The sequence below is a fragment of the Phyllostomus hastatus genome, unplaced genomic scaffold (genome assembly GCF_019186645.2).
Source record: "Phyllostomus hastatus isolate PE091 unplaced genomic scaffold, TTU_PhHast_1.1 phas_contig_41, whole genome shotgun sequence".
NCBI classification, from domain to species: Eukaryota; Metazoa; Chordata; class Mammalia; order Chiroptera; family Phyllostomidae; genus Phyllostomus; species Phyllostomus hastatus.
Window position 1 is genome coordinate 1,040,819 of NW_025333876.1, and position 24,446 is coordinate 1,065,264.

At 38.4% G+C, this 24,446-nt stretch overlaps 1 protein-coding gene and 1 pseudogene across 4 annotated transcripts in view; one reads left to right on the top strand and one right to left on the bottom strand.

Annotated features, from left to right (window-relative positions):
* The first annotated feature begins 4,154 nt into the window (after positions 1-4,154).
* The window catches only part of CDK8 (cyclin dependent kinase 8), a 133,905-nt gene continuing 113,613 nt past the window's right edge, over positions 4,155-24,446 (top strand). For 2 of the 4 annotated variants that reach the window (XM_045844915.1, XM_045844916.1), the window contains exon 1: positions 4,155-4,803. In XM_045844915.1, the coding sequence (XP_045700871.1) occupies positions 4,676-4,803 (128 nt within the window). In that variant the 5' untranslated portion in view covers positions 4,155-4,675. The remainder of the gene's footprint in view (positions 4,804-24,446) is intronic. The other 2 variants (XM_045844914.1, XM_045844912.1) reach the window with 2 other exon arrangements.
* Positions 12,980-13,687, bottom strand: LOC123822664 (annotated as a pseudogene).

The following is a 24,446-nucleotide window of genomic DNA, read 5'->3' on the forward strand; positions in this document are numbered from 1 at the left end:
ATGTAGATGTTTAATATACGCTTTTAATGATAAAGATAATGAACATTCCACCTTCAGAACGGGAGGTTAGATAATTCCCATTCAAAGCGCACTTTAAGGATTCTGAGATCATAGAATTAAAAGTTGTAGAGACAGGATGTGATCAACTCTGAGAAGACACACTTGGACTTTTGCATTAATATATCAGCACTAAATCTTCCTGCATGCTACAAAAAGTCCACATTCAGAGGCAAGATGTTAAATGTTCTAAAATGACCACCTCCCCCATTATTATTATTAAGGTCCAGTTCAACCTTTACAAAACTTAACCTGGTTAAACACATTCTAATTAAATATAATTATGCAAACTCTGTGTTGGGCACTCTAGGAGACACAGAGATGAGTAAGCAGAGACTCAGTCATTAAAGCATTTATTAAAGGACAGATTTTTTTAAAGTACATAAAATAAATCACTAAAATATGAGGTAGTTGTGATGTTTTTATGTAAGTTACAAATAAAGTGCAAGGGTGCCAGGAATGAGGTAGAGTTCATAGTAAAGAAAGGTCATATTTAGTTTTAAGAACCAGGAAAGGCTTCATGGCTAAGTTAGGCATTTGAGCTGTACCTTAGATGATGGGTGGGAATGTAAAGGTCAGAGATGGTATGAAGAAACATCCAGCCCTTAAGAATAGGCCAAAGGCATATTTGGCTATGAGTATGAAAGACAGTGAGCAGCTAGTGAAGGCCTGAACTTGTGGGGTTAGCAGTGAAACAACAGAATGACTGTCTACTGGCTTTGCTATTCACAGGAATTGCACAGTGTGGTATACTCAGTTTCAGAATTTTCAGTTTGACATGACAGTAGACTATCCCCTTAGTCCGACGAGGTGGCAGTTGAATGTGGGGCTGGTGTTTGGGAGCATGTTAAGATTGGAGATCTTATTTAGAATGCAAATAAAAGCACATTTTATGAAAAGACACATGAACACTGTGCATTATTTAGAACATGGACCATGAAGGTCATAGACTCTATAATGTCACTGGTGGTCATCATGGAGCAAAGAGATATGTGTTATCATTATGATCTGAGGTTGAAAATGAAATGGAAATAATAGGTCCATGTCCCTGATATATTCAGTTCATTCAAATAACAAGTCTCAACCACCATTTTTTGATTTAAGAGAAGTCTATTCTAAAAACAGTTTCCATTCCTCAAGTTTTTGGAATACTAACCTATCTAATGAGTCCTTCCTAGCACATTGCTTTGGCTCCACAGGCCACTTCTCACCTTTCATAATTAAATCTCTGGCTGCTGCTCTTTTCTCATGGAAGCATGGCTACAGGATCCACAGGTGAGATTAGGGTAATAGTTTGGGGATAACAGGAGGAATTACCACAGAAAAGAAAAACCTAAAACTGGATATTAGATACTACTGATCCTAACATTAGCCAAACTCCCCTCTAAGGGGCCCTAGTGACTACGTCTTCTTTAGCTCTCCATCCTAATGCTGTATTAAGGAGCCAGATATCATAATACCATATTTCCCCAACCTAGAGTCCAAACCTCTAACTCTCACCTAGCTTCAGAGAGGAAGACAGGCTTTTCTCTTCCCTGATCCAAGGCCAGCTCCCTTTCCTGCCCCAGCATTACTGACAGTAAGAATGCTGTTAGTTAGTTTGACTATAGGAATTTCTCTGTGTACATGTATATCAAAACATCATGTTGTACATCTTAAATTTATACAATTTTTATCTTTTTAAAAAATTGATTTTCCTCAGGGAGAACTCTTACTTAAATGCACAGAGTGCACTGAGTCAAAACAGTAGTCAAAAGTATATTTGAAGAAGTCTGGGATGCCCAGGAACATTCCATGCAGGTGGTGCCGAAGGTGGGTGACAGGTTGGGGGTGCGAAGTGCTGGGCCAAGCCCCGTTCCATGCTTCTTCACAGCGTTTCCTCCAGTGTGGTGGTTTGATTTCTCACAACCTATGAGTAAATACCTGGACAAAAGGACACATCCCTCAACAAACACAAAATGTATTTTTCAGGAAGGGTCTATTCTAAGTTCGTGTTTAGGAAATACTGGGGCCGGCAGTGTGGTTGGGAGGATAATGATATGGGTGTGATCATTTATAGTTTTAATTTGAACGTTTCACTTAAAATGTCATATGGTGTGCTTGAGTGTGATGTTGTTATGTCACAGAATTACATGCTTATGATTTTGTAATTAAAAAGTGTTATTTGTGCTGGACCCTGTAGTGTGATTCTTAATGCTAAGGGAACAGTCCTGCTAGAGAATTACCTAATTTATATCACTGAATAGAAAGTATAAAAACTTATTAATGAAAGCTTAACTTTGTTGTGCACTTACTATAAGCTAGGGGATTTTATATTTCCATTTTGCAAAGAAAGGAGCTGAGGGTCCAGAGACACATTACTTATAATTGGCAAAGCAGGATTCACAGCATGGCCCACCTAACAAGTCAGTGTACTTAAATACTAAGTAAGATTTAACACACTAGTTAAAAACAACTTCATTTTAACCAGTGGTGAACTCACTATCTTCCAGGAAATTTATATAACAGAATAACACTTATAAAGATTTTTCATAAAAGGGTATCATTTTCATCATCTGTACACGGATATTTTTGAAATAAACATGGGTACTTATTTATTCATCAATATTTCCTGTGCACCACAATCCAGGCATTATATTAGGTATTATGGAAGATGCAAATATGACTTCCTGTATGGATTTATAATCTACTAATAAAGAGGAAATAAAAGACAAACAGATTTTGATGAATACCACAAGAAAGGTAAAAAAAGTGTTATGGGGTTTAAAAATGGGAGAGATTATATGTGCTTCGGGAGTGGGGAGATCTATTGAAACATAGTAGCTGTAAAATAAATACAAACAAAATTAATGTAAAGTTGAAAAATATAAAATAGACATCTAATTAACAGCTAAGACAAAATGAGGGATTAATGTCAAGATATTGGGACTCCTCCAGGTGACACTTTCCCTACCATAAAATAATTAATACATTAGCTTCCATGGATTTAGATCCACTCCCATAATCACTTCTAAAAATTGCTGTTCTTACAGGAAGAGGTGCAGAAGATCATAAAATAATGTACTCTCGGAATGAATAGGAAGCATTTGGAAGGTCATCTATCATAAGTTACACTATTTAGGGTTAGCATGGACACTGGTCATTGATTCACCTTTATTGATGTTTGTAACATCTATCAGAATGTTGATATCATTGTGCAGCTCTTATCAGTGAAACTCAAGAATACACCCAGTGAAAGTCCACGGGATGTTCACAAATATATAGACTTTTTTTTTATAATGATAATGCCCCTTAAAATCTGGAGTTCAGAAGTGGCATAAACAGTTACTTATGCAGTAACTGTTCATGTGTAAGCTAGTTTATAAAGGCCAAATTCTGGTATATTAAGTACTCGTGTTTCATATAAAAATTTTGTAGTTAACATCAATATTGAGTAAATTTTGTTAATGTCAAATATAGTTTCCATTTTTACTGAAATGTGAATTCCCGTTTACAAATGATGAGCTAGTTTAAAGAACTTAAAATGAGGCTTAAATAGTATCGAGCACTGTCTTGCTACAGTTAACTGTATCTAGATTCTAAGAAAAGTAAATGATACTGGAAGTTGAAAAAAAAAGAAGTGGCATAAAATGTGACTCTAATACAAACTAGCCTGCCTCACACGTGACTTTCTTTGGTTGAGTTTATGGCCCAAAATAGGCACTAAGGATATCAACGTTAAAAAGAAAAAAAAAATTCCCCAAGTGATTGAAACTTATCTAACCTTGGACTACTAATCCCATCATGCAATGCTCCCCATATTCTCACCGTGTGGGGTGGAGTAGTAGGAGGGGTGAGAACAGCGGCCGCTCCTGGATTCTGGGCATTGTAGTCTGGGGCTCTGGCCACCGGCGGGACAGTCCACGTGGTGCCTTTGGCGGCAGCTGTGGGCAGTGGCCACCCTGCTCCCTCCACATGGTCCTCTGGGTGCCAGCTGCGGCAGGAGCAGACAGCCACCGCGGAGCCGGCTGGAAGAAGGGTCGGTGGCGGCTCAAGCCGTCGCGACGTTTTTGCGACAGCCACGGCCGTGTTCCACGAGTCCCCTCCCTCCTCCTCTCTCTGAGGAGGTACCGGCTGTTGTGCGGAGCTCCCTTTCTGTTTGAGTGTATGGGAGAATGAGTGAGTGAATGAGTGAGTGTGAGCGTGCGTGTGAGAGAGGGTGAGGCGTGAGTGCGCGTTTGAGAGGTGGAGAACCCGCCGTGGCCACCCTGCCGCTCCCCGCAGTGGGAGCAGAACGCGCGGCCAGAGACAGAACCGGCGCCCCGGGAGCCAGCGGGGACAAGGGCAGAGACACCCGCTCCCCACCCCCAGCCCTCGTCCGTCTGCTCTCCTTCGTCCAGGGGAACCTCTCCGTCCCACCCTACCCCTCGTCCGGACTCTGCCCTGCTGCCTCCCTGGATGTCCCCAGCGATCTCGCGGGGCCTCCTGCTGCTACTGCCGCATCAGTCGGGCTGGTGCTGCGGCCGCTGCTTGTAGAGCGGGCAGGTTCCCGGGAGCTGCGGCTGCCGGTGCTTACCCGGTCCCCAACCCTGTCCCTTGGTCCCCCGACCCCAGCTCTCCGGCCTTGGAGGCTGTGACAATGGACTATGACTTTAAAGTGAAGCTGAGCAGCGAGCGGGAGCGGGTCGAGGACCTGTTTGAATACGAGGGCTGCAAAGTTGGCCGAGGCACTTATGGTCACGTCTACAAAGCCAAGAGGAAAGATGGGTGAGTGTGTCAGTGCGGGTGTCCGCGCTGGGCGGCGCTCCCGCGGGCCCAGACAGGTAGCCGGGAGGGAGAGCGGGGCGCTGGAGTGCCGATCTCCCACTTCCTCGACACCCGCATCCGTCGCTGCCAGCCAGGTTTGGGGAGGAAGTGGTGTACGAAGGATCCAAACCCACATTAAGTGGTGCGTGCTGCCGCCTCTGTGTTCTACTTTGGTGGCTCATAGGGAAAAGGAGTCTCTACCCCATAGGCTGTACACTTTCCAGATTTTTAAAAAGAAATTCGTATGAAACGTCAGTTTCAGTCATTTTTTGGGGGGGTAGATTTATTATGCTAAACTTCTGGGGATTTCCACACCTGCGTCTGGAGTGACATCCACCAGCCTGGAAGGGAAGCTGTAATCCTTTTCTCCACCAGTCTGTGATTGATTTATCAAATTTGGATTTTATTTGGGGGAAAGATAGCAGCAGGTAAGTCTAGTCTGAAGAATTCTTCGTAGTGATCATCTGCAACATAAATGTAGCAATTGCTATTTAGATAGTGTCAGCTGTGAATTACACATAGAACAATGGGGGTTTGGTGTGGGGTGTGTGGTGGGGGAAGAGGCCAGTGACAAATAGGGATTACCTTGTTCAAACATTCCCCCTCAAATTAGCAGCCAGCAATGAACTTTAAATAGTCTCTTTGCTTTAAATATTCTTTCCTAGAAAGAATTAAGTCTATGGTAATGCTCCCAGTTTAGTTTCTTAAACAGGCAAGTGTTCATATTTTCTTTGTCACTAGAAGAATGTCTTGTAATATTGACAAAAGAGAAGACAATTCTCAGTTGAGGAGAAAATGTATGTAATTAACTCCTGGTTTTCCAAATGTAAAGCTGGATATTGTCTCTGTTGCCCTTGACATTATAGAAAATTGCTGGAAAGGTAATATCAAAGCTTATTATATAATCTTTTGATTTTATTATAAACAAAGTAGCTTTTCTGACCATCTGTTAGTTTGGTTAGCAACTGTTTAACAGTTAATATAAGTGTGTGTGTGTGTGTGTGTTTTCAAATTAGGTAAGGTATATTCAGAACTACATTAGCACTAAAAAATGAAGTCATTCATAATGCTGAAGTTATCTGGGGGTGTGTGAGAGGGAAGCCATATTTGTAACTACTTCAGTATTCTGGATGTTGAAAAAGGAAGTATATATTTATTCAACATGTTTTCTTCGATTTACTGAGATATCTTTCTAAAAAACTTAAAATGTACCTTAAGGGTAATATAGCAATTCTAGTTAATTTAGAGTGTGCATTTCAGTTCTTATATGCAGCAGTAAAGCAGTACAGATATCTGCAAAAAGTGGGGATTTGAAAACTTGAGACCCTGGGTGCTGCATGTATTAAAAAGTACTTTTTAGCGGAATAGATAGTTTGGTGACATTTGAAAAATTAGTGTCAGGAAATATGTAGACTGTTGTTTAATTATATTTCTCTTTGAAGTATTACTCTGTAATAATACATATATTTAAAAAAACTATCCTTGTTAACTTCCCATACAATATTTTTCAAAAGCATGAAACCGTTTTTCTTTCCATCCCCCAATATTTTGTGATTTTGAGCATATTCACAAAATCCCCAACCCCATGAGATTAGACATTGTTGTACATTTCACCACCCTGCCATTTGTTTTATACATTTCTGGTGACTTTAAATTATTTTAATCTCTCTGAGAGAAGCCAGTTCTGTTTTTATAAATTACCGATTTAAGTTAAGTTAATAAAATCTGCAGATTTTATTAACTTTGATTTTATATTTAAAAACCATAATGTTTATAATATAACCACATTTTATATCTGAAGGTTAGGTTTTAATTTAGGCTAAGAATAATTTTAGAAGAATTATATACTTAAAAATAGCTAAATATGTACTGTATGAACATTTCTTAGTCATTTGTGATAGCTGAAAAGTTAGCATTGCATTTTGGGAAAAAATAACTTTTTATTTGTAATTCTTTGGGGTTGTTTTCCAGCAACCTTTAATGATTTTGTTTATAAAATGAACTTTAAAAATAATGGATCAAATGTCAAGAGAGTTTTAAACATTCTTGAAACAATGTTTGTTTTCTAGAGGGAATACTTTTTGGTTTAGCTTCTTTTTTATAACCTCATTCTGGTAAAAAAAAAATACTGCATTGTATTTATGAGGTTCTTTTGATCTTATGTCAGTGAAATGTAATTTAATGCATTTTAGTCCTGGTAAACTATAATTTGTAGCTGTTTAATTTTTTATAAAAAGATGATCATATAATTTTTTAGTATTGATTTACTTTCAAATTAAATTATATATTCTGTAACTGAAATTTCAGAGTAATCTAGGAACTCAAACTATAGAATATGCAGAAAGAGTCTTGAGATTTACAGTAAAATAAGTTTTGTTTAGACAAATTTGACTATTGAAATGAATGTATGTAAATGTACCCTTTTGGTCATCCAGCGAGCATTACAGAACATGAGTGATTACTAAAAAAATTAGACCAGAGGAGTTAGCTTCTTAAATTATTAAATGTTAAGAAATAAACATCTCAAAGGGTCATTTTTTGAGTTAAAGAGTTGATAGTACTATCCTGCTAGCATACTGTACTTGCAATAAACAGCATTTTAGAAATGTGGTAGAGGGGGGGAATACTTTAATTGAGGCATGATTACATACGTGGAAAAAGGGCTTTTTAAAATTGTGTTAATTTTGGATTCTAACAGAGTTAAAAAATAAATGCACAATAAATCCTGGAAACGATTTGCTCTCACTGCCATCATGAGATGGAAGGTGGTGTTAGTGTCTGAACACCGAAAGGGCACTTCAGTGAGAAGCAGGGGGATTCATTTTCTTTCTGAATCAGTTGTATTTCCTCTTTGCAGAGTTTAGGCAACCAAACTGTGAGAAGGCAGAAAACAATTTGTGTTTTTAATTTTGAACTCTCATTAGGCACTGGACATTTTTAGAGTTTAAAAATCAATTTGGAATAAGACTTTGATTTCCAAAAAAGAAAAGCAAAAGTTTTCTTAAAAAGGGTGCTTAGACTGCTATACTCTACATTCAAAAGAGCATATAATATATAATTGGGATTGTGTTCATGTGTGTTCTAAATATATAGGAAACTATGGTTGGGGCACTTTTGTAGAAAACCAAGAGATTAGTAGGTAGTGATAATGATAATAATAGCTAAATTATTGTGTAAGTACTGGGTCCTGGGCAAAGTCCTTTACATTCATCTTCTATTTGATCACAAATCAGTGATCAAATCAGTTCACAAATCAGTTCTCTTTTTCCCTAACAGTTTACTTATCCTTAGAAAGGATAAGTAAATTTGTTCAGAGTTACCTGACTACTTAAATGTCAGAGCTGGAATTACAGGATTACAAGCCAGTCTATTACTGTAGAGCCCAGGACATTAAACATTACCCTTCATATAATTAATACATATAAATAAATACAAACACAGACATCAAGATTTGGTTTTTAGTGGGTCATTTAGAAAACATGAATGCCTTCTCAAAGGTCTAGTCTTTTCAATTAACTGGTATACTTGTTTTAGTATATTTCTGAAAAGCATGGTTTTTCCTGTGCTACAAAAGTATGTATGTAGGTAGATATGGGAGTGTGGATACATACACACCCATATATGTGTATGTCTGCAGATGTATGTGTTTACGACCGAACTCCTATAAGGCATGTTAAGATATGAAAGTTCTTCATCTAGTGAAAAGAACTCTAAATTGGAAAGACTGGAGACCTGAGTTTAAGTTCATACTCTGCCTCTGGTTACCAGTATGACCTTAGGCAAGTCATTTGCTTTTGTAGACCATGCTTTCCTCATTTGTAAGAATAGGGGGTTTGAGTTGATAATTTTTAGGGTCTTTTCTAATATTATTTAATGAAATAAAAATATGACTATAAATTATAATACTTTTGCATGACTATGTAAAGATGACTAAAACAAAAACTTCACTTCAGACCATGCTACACTTTTATATTTCTTAGCCTGTGCTTTAGTATGGATTCTCATCAACTGCCTGAAAGAGGTTAGGTAACTCACAAAGACATATCAGCTACTTTACCTAACTTGTCTTCTACTGCTTTAACATTTCTTCATATTTACCTTTTAAAATGTTGGAGTTATGGGATAGTGCCTGTTCCTCCTTTTGCAAACCATTCATTTGGTGGCTAGCACAAGGAACTCTTCTGAACCAATCTGCATTGGAGTTTTCATTCAGCTTTTATTTTTTATTATTTTTATTTTTTAATTGTTACCTGAGGATGTGTTCATTGCTTTTAGAGAGAAAGGAAGGGAGAGAGAGAGAGAGAAACATTGACGTGAGAGAGACATTGATTGGTTGCCTCCTGTACATGCCCCAGCTAGAAATCGAACCCCCTACCTAGGTATGTGCCCTGACCGGGAATCAAACCCACAGCCTTTTGGTGTGTGGGATGATGTTCCAACCAACTGAGCTACCTGGCCAGGGCTCAATGTATCTTGGAGCTTTCATTCAGTTTTAGGTCCATAACTGTTACCAGAACTTGGTTGGAACTCTATAATTCCCCCAAAGGAATCTAATAGTTTTTCTTTTGAATATTATACAACCCTGTAGATAGGTTCAGTTTGGTTGAAATATTTCTTTAAATGTCACAATGTCAAAAAAACATGTAATAGTCCCCATCACTGTGGATTTTGTATGCCCAACAAGGAATATTCCTTACAACCTTTAAGAAATATGATGAAAGGGAAAAGCAGAGCATTTACCTTGTACTTCTTACCAACTGCCAGTTGAATTTATCTGCCTTAGATATCAGTGCATTCAGGTCCACTGTGGAGGCCACTTGCTTAGATCCCATTTTCTTGCAAGACTGGAAAATTAAATGAATTCGGTTGGGATTTATTTGATTATTACTTTTACTGTTTCTTTCAACATTTGAAGAAATCCATCCAACAAATATTGGGTTGGCCAAAAAGTTCATTTAGTTTTTTTCGTACGATGGCTCTAGCAGTTCTTAGTTGTCTTTAACTTCATTTGAAACAATTTTGTTAGATTGTGTTGTGACCGCTGTCATGTCAATATGTATTTAAAAAATAGTTATTGAAACTTGAGTTTTTGTAAAACCATTTTAATATTGAAAATGGAAGAATATATGCAACATTTTTGGTGTATTGTGCTTTATTATTTCAAGAAAGGTTAAAACACAATTGAAACACAAGAGAAGATTTGTGCAGTGTTTGGAGAAGGTGTTGTGACTGATCAAACATGTCAGAAGTGGTTTGCAAAGTTTCTTGGTACTGTTGACATTCTGGCCAAATAATTCTTTGCTGTGGGGTTGTCTTATGCATTGGAAAATGTTTAGCAGCACCCCTGGCCTCTACCCACTAGAAGCCATAGCAGGAAGTAGCTGACATACTCAGAATATCCAAGTCAGTAAAGTTATTCGTGAAAATGAAAAATATGTCTTTCATTTTATGGAAGAAACTAAATGGACTTTTTGGCCAACTCAGTGTTTATTGGACTCTTCTATGTGTCAAGCACTGTCCAAGGTATTGGAACTGGAACTGCAAAGATGAATAATTCCATTATTGAAATATTCTATTCCATTATTTGAGGGGATATCTACTAGGGAAACAAACATAAACAAAGTGTAGCAATTCGATAAGCACTATAATAATTAAATACAAGTTGCTGTTGGAACACAGAGATGGAAGCTCCCAACTGCTTAAGGTTTTTAGGAAGAGCTTTTCAAAGATGACAACATTTTGTTTGAATCTTAGCAGATGGGAGGATCTCATTGGAAAGGGTATTTTAAGAGGAATTGGGCAAAGTAGGTGGTTTCTATTGCACCCTTACAGAAATGGGACAAAGAGTGGTGCTTTTGATTGTCCCCCAGCAAATTTTGTGATTGAATTTTTTTCATCTCATGCCTTTCCTCCCCACTCCTTTTTCCTCGCCAGCATTGTTGAGCTCCTGTTGTACGTGTAGCATACGCACTGCAGGTGTTCCATTGTGCCCACTGGACACAATGATGTCTCTGTTATGTAATAACGTGGATAAATTTATCAGCATGCATTGAACACCTTTGATTCTTGTGTGGCAGTTTTCCATCAACAGTCTGACTTAAGATGCTAATGTGTAAAACTGCCATTACAGAACTCCAGTTTGATTTCAGCTCTGGAATGTAGACAGTTCTTCTTTGGCCTCACCTACATGAGGCTTGGGGAGCCTGTATCTTCTGTGTTGCTGGGATGATGGTAGCAGCAGATTGGAGGGGTAATGTCTCTTGGTGGGACTCGGATGTGTGAAGAGATGGGAGGTTGGGAAATGGCTTCTGGCATACTGAATTTCAACTAGAAAAATAGAAATAATAACATTATTATAAATTATTTTAGGCCCTTTGCAAACTTAACTACTTTTTCACAAATTCTCTGGGAAAATGTGTTCAGAATTATGATTTAGAGACATTTGAAATGTTATCCATATGTAAGCTGGGAACTGTATATTCCAGTCAGTGTTGATAACTATATATTATGCCCTGTGGCTGGTGTCATCTTTTTGAGAGTGCCTTTTATTGTTGAATCCAGTCCTCATTGTCTCTTTATTCTTTTCTTATTCTTTTTCTGTGCTTAGCTTCTGGTAGGGAATGAAAATCCTATTGTCTTTTCCTCCTTCAGAACCGTTTGTAAACCCTTACCCTCCTACCACCTTAGATAGGCCTTGGTCATCTCTTTGTTACCTAGAAACTGCTGTGATTTTTTTTTTATCTTTAGATATCTCTTGTTACCTCAAGGTAGTTCTTGATGTTGTCACTAAAAGGTGACTTTCACCTGTTACTTTGATCTTGAGACTTGAAGGCCCTTTAGGGCAATGATTCTTAAGATTCTTTTTTTAAGTGGGTTTTATTTATTTATTTGTTCAAGATTTTATTTAGTTATTTTTAGAGAGGGAAGGGAGGGAGAAAGAGAGAGAGAAACATCAATGTGCGGTTGCTGGGGGCCATGGCCTGCAACCCAGGCATGTGCCCTGACTGGGAATCGAACCTGCAATGCTTTGGTTCACAGCCTGCGCTCAATCCACTGAGCTACGCCAGCCAGGCCGATTCTTAAGATTCTTTAGTATGGTTATTATCAAAGTCACAAACCCAGTCCCTGCTGTAGCAAGCTGCCTTTACTAGTGGAATTATGTTACGTCTTTCAGATGTGGTATGGCAGAGAGAATGCTGCAAACTCCCCTTTTAAAACTGAGATATGTTACATACCATAAAATTTACTCTTTGAAAGATTTTATTTATTTATTTTTAGAGAGAGGGAGGGAAGGAGAAAGGGAGAGAGAAAAATATTGCTGTGAGAGAGAAACGTGAACTGGTTGCCTCTCACACGTGCCCCACCCTGGGACCGAACCCGCAACCTCAGGCATGTGCCTTGACTGAGAATCGAACCTGCATCATTTCTCTTTGCAGAACAATGCCCAGCCAACTTAGCTATACTGGTCAGGGCAGTTCACCTTTTTAAAGCGTGTATACCACCGGTTTTTCATATATTCACAAGGCTGTGCAGTGATCAGCGCTATCTAATTCTAGAACATTTTTATCCCCTCCACCCCCCAAAGAAACTTTATGCTCATTAGCAGTTACTCTGAATCCTCCTCTTCCCAGCTCCTGGCAACTATTAATCTATTTTCTGTCAGTGGATTTGTCTATCTGGACATTTCATATAAATGGAATCATATACTATGTGTGTGGCCTTTTGTGTCCTTTACTTAGCATAATGTTTTCAGGGTTCATCTGTGTTGTGCATGTATCAGTATTTCATTCTTTTTTATGGTTGAATAATGTCATGTATGAATATACCTCATTTTTTAAATCCATCATCAGTTGATAGGCATTTGAGTTGTTTCTACTTTATTTTTTCTGCTATATATTTTTTGCACTTTCTTTAATGTGCAAAAATGTATGAGTAGAAACAAAAACAAATTAAACATTATTTGAGTACACCACTATCTAGTTCTTCATATCAACTTTACTATTCAAGCAATAGAAAGCAGGTGGAAACTTAGGGGATGGGAGAGAGATAAAACAAAACAAAACAAAAAAACCCTTTTCTGTCATGTTCATTCTATACTGTGTAGATGGCTTCCTTCACTTCTCCAATGTGTAGGAATTCACTTGTACATTATATACAATTGAACCTGCTCAAAAAGCTGAGGGAGGCTGGAAACGATGGGTCCATATCCTGGTATGTTGCCACAGGATTCAAACAATGGTGCGGCCCAGGTTTTAATTGTTAGCGACTGCAAGCAAGGTTTTCTCTTGAAGTTGAACAAAAACAACTTCTTAATGTTCCTTCAGTTTTGTAGTATGTGCAGGAATACATGGGTACTGAGGAGGTTTAGAATTTGCCTCTGCTAGTTACTAAGGCAGTCATCATGACCCAGTCTTGCAGGGCTGCATCTTGATGACCTAGTATCTCTGTCATTAAGGGTTTTAGTCCTTCAGCTTCATTTCTCTGGGTTAAGTTCACCACCAGGTAGTTTGAAAAAAGTTGGTCCCAGCTGTAGCAGTAACACATGAGGTAGCTGGTGCTCATGTCCAATCACAACCCCTTCTGTAGTTCTCCTCATTCCAGTTTTATCAAATTCCTCCCTCGTGTTGAAATCTGGCTGCAGCAGAGTTCTCTTGTTCACAGAGGGGCTCTTTTGTACTAACGGTGTAATTGGTAAGAGGGCACAGGGTGATCGGACACTCGAAGCTGAGGAAGGGGCTTGGTGTGCTGGATATACTTCTTGCTTCCAGATGTGTTGGGTCCTTGGGGCCAGCTGGTGATCTGTGGTCTGCGAGCTATTGGGCGGCACCATGGGCACGCTGGGCATGCTGTGGAGTACTGGCGGGGAGCAGGTAGAGGGAGAGGCAGGCAGATTGTCTCAGTGTGGCAATGGTTATCTGCTTCCCACTTAGCAGCTGCAGCCTGCCATTAATGAGAGCACAAGAGGAGCTGTTTTCCAGTTTTTGGCCATTATGAATAATGCTGCTGTGAACCTTCATGTGCTAGTTGTTATGTGGATATATGTTTTCATTTCTCTTGGGCATATACACAGGTATGGAATTACTGGGTCATATGTTCATTCTATGTTTAGATTTTTGAGAAATTATCAAACTTTTTCAAGGCATCTGAGAACCACTTTTGAGTGCCTTTACCTTGACTTTGGTTAAGTACCAAGTTCTTTGTCCTTTGTGTACAAGACCTAACTGGCCTTTTTTATTCCTAGGACAATGTTCCCACTCTGTTTTATCCTATTCTGAAATATAGAATAATACAACTCTTCCTCCATCGAGTCAGACCACCATTCTAAACTTTTTCTCAGGCAGCATCTTGTGCTAGAAAATGTTTCCCCTCACCTGAAATAGGTTCTAACATTTAGCCTTAGAAATCCTAACTACATTATATTAACATACAACTTGGATAATTCTGTCTTCACTCATCACCCCACAAAACATAGTCCTTCATAGATGTATTATATAACTACTTCAGTATATATGCGGTAATGTTTATATGTCCTTTGGGTGTTTCTGGTGAATGTTTATGAGTTAGATATTGTAGATTTCCTTTAGAGCAGTAATTGCATGCCCCTGAGTTCCTGGCACATTGCCAAATGTTGACAGGTTTTTAATACTTTTTTATTTGAGGTGTACCTGAAGTTCATATTTGAAAGTCTTCCATTTAAACTTGCTAAAATTAAAAACTTAAACATATAATAGTAGAATAGAAAAGTAGTACCTTGTGAAAATACCAAAAAAAAGCAAAGTTTGATTGGCTAGCTGTATTGATACCAGGATCAGAACTGAACAAAACCAAAGCCAAAGGCAGAGGCAAACTTTGTTAATTGGCTGAACAAAAGAAGACCTGGGAGAACTTCTGGTCAAGATGGTAGCATAGGTAAAAATGGCTCACCTCCTCATATAACTACAGCAAAATTACAACTAAAATATAGAACAATCATCACTTAGAACCATCAGAAATCAAGTTGATTGGAAGTCTGAGAGCTATGGAATTAAAGAAACCACGTCTGTCCAGAAAGGTGGGAGGGTTGGAGACACTGAATGGGCTGGTTCCACATCCATGTATGGTGGATAAAAATTCAGGAGGGATATCTTGGGAATGAGGAGTCCCAGTCCCACACCAGGCCCCTTAACCAGGAAGGTCTTGTCTTCCAGGAAGACAAGTCACCATAACTTCTGACTTCAAAAAACAAGCAAGGATTGAGTAGGTGGAAGAAAATTCTGAAGCCCCACACAGTTCCTCTTAAGGAACCTTATATAGCCTTACTCAGACTCTTTCCCTCTAAGCTCCAGCACTAGGGTAGCAGCTTGAAAGGCACCAGTGGCATACAAGTAGGGATTGAAGTGTCTGGTATCAAGGCAAGAGCAAGGGAACAGCTTCCTCTCAGACAGAAAGGTGTTCAAAGGCCAATGTCCCTATTGTGAACTCTCCTCACAAAGAGCCACAGAGTCTGCAGGCTTTTACTATATCTGAGACTCCATCAACCTGACCAACACTGTTTGCCCTACACTGGAGATCCCCAGAGACTATGTCCCACCCAACTTACAGGCCCAACCAGGCTGCTTTTCCATATGAATGGCCAGTGTTGGCTCATGCTTCACAACTTCTTAAATCCTCTCCAACAAGCAACAGCCAGCCTTAGTGAGTTCTCAGCCCCTGTACCTCTTGCTAAGTAGCCCCAGGCCTGGTACTAGCAGCAGACAGTTTATATACACAGCTTGGCTTCACCTGGGAATCGCCAAGCCTGGCACAAGTAGCAGTCATCACAGATTGGTTTATAGCTTAGAGTAGCTGGAGCAAAACACAAAGGTGGGCAGGCTTTGGCCTGCACCACCTGGGAAAACCCAGAGCCTGTATACCTTGTGGACAGCTATAGACCACTTTGGAGCACCATCACCCTGTCCTTGCGTAGCTGAGCTGATCCTCCATGGTGGGTGGAGACTGTAGTCAGTGGTCACAGCCAGTCCTTGCAGCTGACTGACCTAGGTAAATCCCTCCCATTGACCTGCCAGCAGCAATCAAGGCTCAACTATAAGAGGAGGGTGTTCTCAGCCTACACAATGGGAACACCTTGAGTACCCAGCATGGGGGATAGAGGAGGCTGTGCCTCTGTAGTAGGTGACCCTATAGGACACCTACTACATTAGGCCAAGCTACCAAGGCAGAGAGTCAATCTACTAGATGCTGAGTTCAAAACACTGATTATAAGGATGCTCATAGAACTTAGTGAGGACCTCAGTGGCATTAAAAAGATCCAGTCAAAAGTGAAGGATACACTAATTGAAATAAAGGACAGTTTACAGGGAAACTATAGGAGAGTGGATGAAGCAGCGAATCAAATCACTGATTTGGAACACAAGGAAGCAAAAAACAACCAATTAGAACAAAAAGAAAAAAGAATCCAAAAAAACAAGGATAGTATAAGCAGCCTGTGGGATAACTTCAAGCATTCAAACATTGGCATCTTAGGGGTATCAAAAGGAGAAGAGAAAGAGCAAGAAATTGGAAAACTATCTGAAAAAATAATGAAGGAAATTTCCCTAAGTTGGTGAAGGAAATACACATGCAAATCTAGGAAGCAAAGAGAGTCCTAGACAAGATGGATACAAAGAGGCCCACTCCGAGACACATCATAATTAAAATGCCAAAGTTTAAAGATAAAGGGGGAATCTTAAAAGCAGCAAGAGAAAAGCAGCTAGTTACCTGCATGGTTGTCCCCATAAGACTGTCAGCTGATTTCTCCAAAGAAACTTTGCAGGCCAGAAGGACTGGCAAGAAATATTCAAAGTTGTAAAAAGCAGGGACTTACAGCCAAGATTGCTCTACCCAGCAAAGCTATCATTTACAATTGAAGGGCAGATAAAGAGCTTCCCAGACAAGAAAAAAACTAAGGGAGTTCATCATCACCGAACTATTTATTATATGAAATGTTACAGGGACTTATTTAAGGAAAAGAAGATCAAAACTATGAACAATAAAATGACAATAAATACATATTTCTCAACAATTGAATATAAAAACAAACTAAGCAAACAAGAAGAACAGAAACAGATCATGGATATGGAGAGCATTTTGATGGTTGCTACATGGGAGGGTGATATAGGGTAACAGGTAAAGAAGTGAGGTGATTAAGAAGTACAAATAGATAGTTACAGGATAGAGGATGTAAAGTACAGCATAGGAAATGGAGAAGCCAAAGAACTTATAAACATGACCCATGGCCATGAACAATGATGTGGGGATTGCCTGAGGGAGTTGGGGGTGCTGGCTGAAGGCAGCAAATGGGGAAATATTGAGACAACTATAATAGCATGATCAATAATATTTTTTAAAAAAGAATTGTGGCCCTGGCTGGCGTTGCTCAGTGGATTGAGCGTAGGCTGCAAACCAAATGGTCACCAGTTCGATTCCCAGTCAGGGCACATGTGTGGGTTGTGGGCCAGATCCCCAGTGGGGGCCATGTGAAAGGCAACCACACATTGATATTTCTCTCTCTTTCTCCTTCCCTTCCCCTCTCTAAAAGTAAATAAATACAATCTTTAAAAATATATATATTTTTAAAAAAAGAATTGCGTATTTGAAAAAATGAGCCACTACAAAATATTTTTGAAGTATTTTGTGTAAATTAATCAGTTTAAATGGAAATCAAACCTGTATTTCTAAACTTAAATAAAATATAATTAGTTTCTTAACCAGAGTTGGCATTTAATTTTCTTTAAATCCATGATTATTTCATATTTAAAGTTTACTTTCTTAATGTGAATAAAAAATTACTTAGGTTAACTATTACTCACGGTAACTCAGTTACTCATCTCTCTAGGCAGGCTCTTTAAAATCTGTAACTTTATTATAGTCCATGAATTCAAACAAATAATCATCCTAAGGGAGGAATTCTTTATATCACAATGCAGAGCCTACTCTGGATACTTCTGTGTACCCGAGTTATACATTGTCTAGAGAATTAAAGGCACCAAAAACCCCCAAACTTGTCCATCATTGGTATTATGGCTTATATTAATCAAGTCATATTTTGGGAGAATGAAGAGGTAGGCATTAAAAATTATTTTGATAAGGCTTTTGCTTTAAGAAAGGCCAATATATCATGTGAAACTTTAAATTCATATAGAATTCATACATTTGTTTCCAGTTTTTTTGCTCTATGAAAAAATCTCTTGAAGTTCATGATTTTTCCTGGTGTATTTGTCATGTGACTTTGCAAAAAATTCTGTTTATACATAATTTCCAAGAAAATGTCAAGCACAAAGTAAGGCATATATGTAATTTGTTTCCTAATACTGCCTTAACATTGAAGATACTTTTAAAAATAAAATTAAATCATTTGAATATTTACATTTCATTATAGTTTCTTTTCAGCTGTAGTTTTTACTTTTGGGGAGTAAATTTGTATATTCGTAATTCATATGGTAGCTGTTTACCAAATGTCTGTAATATGCCAGGTTTTATGCCAGATATGAGCAATTCAGCAGTGAATAGCCCATAGTCTGAGTCCTTAGGGAACTTAGGACTTTTGAGGAGCACAGGCAAGTAAACAAGTTATAATATAGTGCGATAGAGCTGTTATAGGGAAAATGATGGGTTGCTGTGGGTACCTAATCTACTCTTGTGGGCTCAAGGATGATATTTCAGTTATGACTTGAAAGGTAATTAGAAGCTACCCAAATGAATGGGCAGTAAATAAGAGTGAGTGAGGTTATAGTGCAGGAGTTACAGTACAGGCTGGAAGGGTAGCATCTGGTTTCAGAATTTCTTCATATAGTATAGGAAGGGGTACAGTCTGGTTGAAAAGGGAGTATGTAAGGGGGTTGGATGATGGGTAATAAACAAATGTCAACTTAAACTGTTTATTTGAGGTTATTTTGGTTGGTATAGGGGAAGTTAAATTTCTCTCCAGTACCCTTTGGAACCACCACTGAGTAGCATTGTAAAAGATGTGAAGAAAAGTTAATATGGTAAGGGAATTGAAAGAATTTCAGTGCCAGATCTTAGAGAGGAGTAATGGGTGGGTGGTGTGAACAGTGTAAAAATTAAAGTTGGAAAAGTAAGTGGGGTCTTGTAAATCATGCTCTTTGGACTTTGTACTTTATTCTGAAGACAGTGGGTGCTATTTGTAGGATTTTAAATAGGTAGTAACAAGTTGATTTATCACTTAAAAACATTACTTGGCAGTACAATTAGAATGGCTGTAGGGAACTGGGGTTAGAAGAGTGTAATAGTTAATTCAGGTGAGAGATGCTGGTGGCTGGAATTAGGGAAGTGACAGAGAGAATGATATAGGACTTGTTGAATTATTGGATGTGAGAGAGGAAGAAGTGAAAAGAACCAAGAATAATGCCCAGGTTTCTGGCTTCAGAAGCAGGATATTTATTGTCCTTCACATCAATAGCCAAAACAGGAAGAGGAACAAATTTGAGGTGGAAGATGATAAATTGAGTTTTGATATACTGAATTTTAGGTGCCTGTTAAACATCTAAGAAGAAATGTCCATTATTAGGCAAATATATGAATTGAATCTACTGTTAAAGAGAGAAAGAGCTGCATAGACATAGACTTGGGTGTTATTAAGTACATGAAGTAGTGGCTTCAAGTGGTTTTGAAATTGCCTAAAGGATAATGTGTAGAGTGAGAAGAGGGCCTAGGGTAAATGTAGAGAAAGAGATGTCTATCCCTGAGGCCCAGAAATTGAGTCCTGAGGAGGAGAAACCCACCGTCACCATACTGTGCATCAGGAATTGTGCAGTGTGCAGCTCACTGGCTGTACCTAGCAGCATGGAGAAAAACTAGAACCTTGTAGATACAATCCTAACCACCATGGAGAGAGTATTTCCATAAAGAGTGATACACAGTACCAGATGCCACACAGAGGGCAAGGGAGATGGTGAGGTATTTGAGTTAAGCATTTAAACAAAAGAAAAATTCAGCTAAAGATGTTTTTGACACCAGAGCTTATATTATAACACATTTTGTAGATTTTATCCAAAATGTTTTAGTACTTTCATGGTTAGTCTTAGCATTCAGAGCCAAGTAATGAAAAACTTCACTTCCATCTTTCGTTCCACATTGGTTCTATTACTGAAGCTTAATCTGTAGATGCCATTTATTTATTTCTTGATTCAGTGCTATTCAAGACACTTCTAATTTTTTTAAAGAAAAAACTTTTTTTTTCTGATTATGAAAATGATGATCCATGTTCATTGTAGAAAATTCATAGTCCAGAAAGGTATACAGAAACAAGAAGCCCTAACTGTACTCCTAGGCCACAGTTATTTTCTTCATTGTCTTTCCAGATAAATCTGTGGATATAAGTATAAATTAATGAAATCTACAATGATCTTACATTTTTTTATTCAAGGATATTATGCATATTTCTGTGTCATTATATGTAGCTCAGAGTGTCAGTTTTAATTATTGTAGAAATCACATTATACATGCATGTAAGTAGATATCTAATGAACCAGTTCTTCAGTGACAGAAAGCACTTAAGTAGTCTCCACATTTTAACTATTACAGTTAGCAAAGGACCTCCTAGAAATATTTCTGTAGTTTTCCAATGTAGTATCAAGTCCTTGAAGTGGAATTTTAGAGTCAAAAGTTGTATATTTCAGCAAGTATATTTTTATTATAAAATAAGATTGAGTTATAAGGTTAATATATTCTCATGATAAAAAATTCAAACAGTATATAAGGATACCCAGGAAAATATGTCTCCCTCTTTAGGGATAATCATTTGTTAGATAATTATATATATGTATATAAAAACATATATATGTATGGGTAGATTTTAAAATTTATTTTAATATTTCATTCATTTTGAGCAGATAATACATGCATATGGAAAAAATGTAAATATGCTGAGGAAGTGAAAACCTAGGTCTCATCACTCCTGTCTTTATTTCTTCTTCTGTCTGTCCACCAATTTTTGTGTGTGTGTATGTTTTCTAGTTTGTGCAAACAATCATTCTTTTGGCTTTGTTTATGGTATTATTTTCTTTTTAAAAATCAATTTTTATAATGATTAACATGATATTATGGTATTATTTTTCATGTGCAACTCTGATTTTTATGAAGTCACATTTAGCAATCATTTCTTTAATGGCTGCTGGGTAATATGTCATAATTCGTTTGAAAGGTCTATATGGAAGAGTCAGGACTTTGGCCAAGATGGAGATGTAGACAGACACACTGTGCCTTCTCACATAACCAAAAGAAGGACAACAACAAATTTAAAAACAAAAAACAATCAGAACTGACAGAAAATTGAACTGTACGGAAGTCCGACAATCAAGGAGTTAAAGAAACATTCATCCAGATCGGTAGGAGGGGCGGAGATGGGCAGCTGGGCAGAGAAGACTCGCAGCAAGGAGGTAGGGTGGCTGGAGGACCCAGCAAGGTGGCAGATTGTGGACCAGGCAGTCCCACATTTGTGTGCAGATAAACCAGGAGGAACAACTGGGGAGTGAGACAGACTGAGCAACCCAGGGTTCCAGCTCGGGTAAATAAAGCCTCAAGCCTCTGACTGAAAACACCTGTGGGGGGTGAGGAGGCAGGAGAAACTCCCAGCCTCACAGGAGAGTTCATTGGAGAGACCCACTGGGTTCTAAAATGTACACAAGCCCACCCACCAGAGAATCAGCACCAGAAGGGCCCACTTTGCTTGTGGGTGGCAGGGGAAGTGACTGAAAGCCGGCAGACAGTGGAACGAGCAGCACTATTCCCTCTCAGACCCCTCCTGCACATACAGTGTCACAATGCAGCGATGTGGGTTACCCCGCCCTGGTGAACACCTAAGGCTCCACCCCTTACTGCATAACAGGCAGGCCCAGACCAAAAACAATGGTCCAAATGAAAGAACAGTTCAAACCTCCAGGAAATATACAACTAAGCTACAAAGAGATAGCCAGCCTATCACATGCACAGTTTAAAACACTGGTTATCAGGATGCTCCAGGAACTCACTGTGTACTTCAACAGCATAAAAAAGACCCAGGCAGCAATGAAAATTGCATTATGTGAAGTAAAGGAAAATCTGCAGGGAACCAAGAGTGATGGGAAGGAAATCGGAACTCAAACCAATGGTTTGGAGCAAAAGGAGGAAAGAAACATTGAACCAGAACAGAATGAAGAAACAAGAATTCAAAAAAATGAGGAGAGGCTTAGGAACCTCCGGGACATCTTTAAACATTCCAACATCTGAATCATAGGGGTGCCAGAAGGAGAAGACGACCACCAAGAAATTGAAAACTTACTTGAAAAAATCATGAAGGAGAACTTCCCCAATCTGGCAAAGGAAATAGACTTTCAGGCAGTCCAGAAAGCTCAGAGTCCCAAAGATGTTGGACCCAAGGAGGAACACACCAAGATTACATTGTCCAAAATTAAAGATAAGGAGAGAATCTCAAAAGCAGCAAGAGGAAAGGAGAGAGTTACCTACAAAGGGGTTCCCATTAAACTATCAGCTGGTTTCTCAAAAGAAACCCTGCAGGCAAGAAGGGGATGGAAAGAAGTATTCCAAGTCATGAAAGGCAAGGACCTACATCCCAGATTACTCTATCCAGCAAAGCTATCATTTAGAATGGAAGGGCAGATAAAGTGCTTCCCAGATAAGGTCAAGTTAAAGGAGTTCATCATCACCAAGTTCTTATTATATGAAACATTAAAGGGACTTATCTAAGAAAAAGAAGATAAAAAATATGAACAGTAAATGACAACAAACTCACAGCTATTAACAACCAAACCTAAAAAAAATACACAAACTAAGCAAATAACTAGAACAGGAACAATCACAGAAATGGAGATCACCTGGAAGGTTATCAGTAGAGGAATGGGTGGGGGAGAATGGAGGAAAAGGTACAGAGAATAAGAAGCATAAATGGTAGGTAGAAAATAGACAGGGGGAGGTTAAGAATAGTATAGGAAATGTAGAAGCCAAAGAACTTATATGTGTGACCCATGGACATGAACTGAAGGTGAGGGGGGGGGGATGCAGGTGGGAGGGGGTGTGCAGGGTGGAGGGGAATAAAGGGGGAAAAATGGGACAACTGTAATAGCATAATCAATAAAATATATTTAAAAAAAGAAAGGTCTATATGTCATCATCTTTAAACACAAATTGCATTATATATATATATTATTCTGTACTTTGCTTTTTTCAGTTTCTATGCTTTGGAGATCAGTGTCAACACATATAATGTAATTCATTTCATCAGTTCATCTTCTGTTTAATAGTATAGTGTAATATACTGATCTAACTGAAGAACACTAAGGTTTTTCTTTTTTACATTATTAAAAAGTACTGCAATAAGTGTTCTTTACATCTGTGTGTGCACACAACTTCTGAGATACAGGTAGAACTTCCCAGGTCCCCAAAGTTCCTCACAGGATATTTGATGTGGATGATACCACTGGCAAGGAACAAAGTCTTCATGAAGTAAGGGAACCTCCCTTGCTATATCAGCAGGGATTTGTATTCCTTCTTGCTTCTTTCTAGAGATTGATTATCATGTCCATGCAGAAGTTACTGGTAAAAATCCCAGTGTATCATTTCAAGACTGGTAAAGTGCAGGTCAGTTTCCCAGAAATATCTCTTAACAGGCCTGGGTGTCAGGTCTTCTGAGGTCCAATCTTGTATCTTCTAAAAATGCTGCACTCACAGAGAAACTTGAAAAACAAAACTTATCTGTAAGGAAGAAATAGGAATAGATACAATGATGACATATTTAAGTCACAGGGGTTAAATACATTGTAAAGTTGGAAGTGTTCGATTATTTTACAGACTTTGCTTTGGGTCTTCATTCCCCATATAGTCTTATCTATTTTAGATTCCTGATTGGGATAAAAAATTTTAAGCACCATGTGGATGTTTAAAATTACAGTCTTTATATTTTATATCCTTATGTCTCCTTTTATCAGATTGCTTTATGCCCATTTAATACTGCTGCTACACTTTACCCCTATCACAAATGATTGATGCTCTTAATATATCGTGCCTTGAACCAATGGTTTAGCTCTCTCTTAGTTCTCCTTTATTTTTACTTTCCATTTCCTGTCACTTGGCTTTTGTCTTCCTCTCATTCCCTGTGTAGCACTGACGGCCTTCCACTCAGTCTTTTCCTTTCTTCCCACTTTTGTCTTGCTTTTTCCATTTTGCACTGCTTTTGGCTGGTGTGGTTCTTTGTCACCTTTCTCAGTTGCATTCATCTTTGGGATTACCTTCATAGACTAGCTGGAGCCCCTTCTACAGCTAGTGGAATTGCATAACTTTGTGTGTTCAACAAGGGTAATCATTCATGGTAGGCAAGCAGGCAGATCATTATCTACAAGACAATTCTGATGTATTTTGCTGATTTTGAAGAGACTTAAAAAAGTTTTAAGTACTGCTAAACATAAGTCTTTTCTTCATGAACATACTTTCTGCTCAATAGGAGTTTTAAAGTATTTACTCCTTATAGATGGGAAGCTGAAGAAGTACACAAATATTTTTGTCTGAAAATATATTTTAGTACAACTGAGTTTAGCTCTGCTTTGAATTTAAACTAGATACCCTGGAGCTGAAAG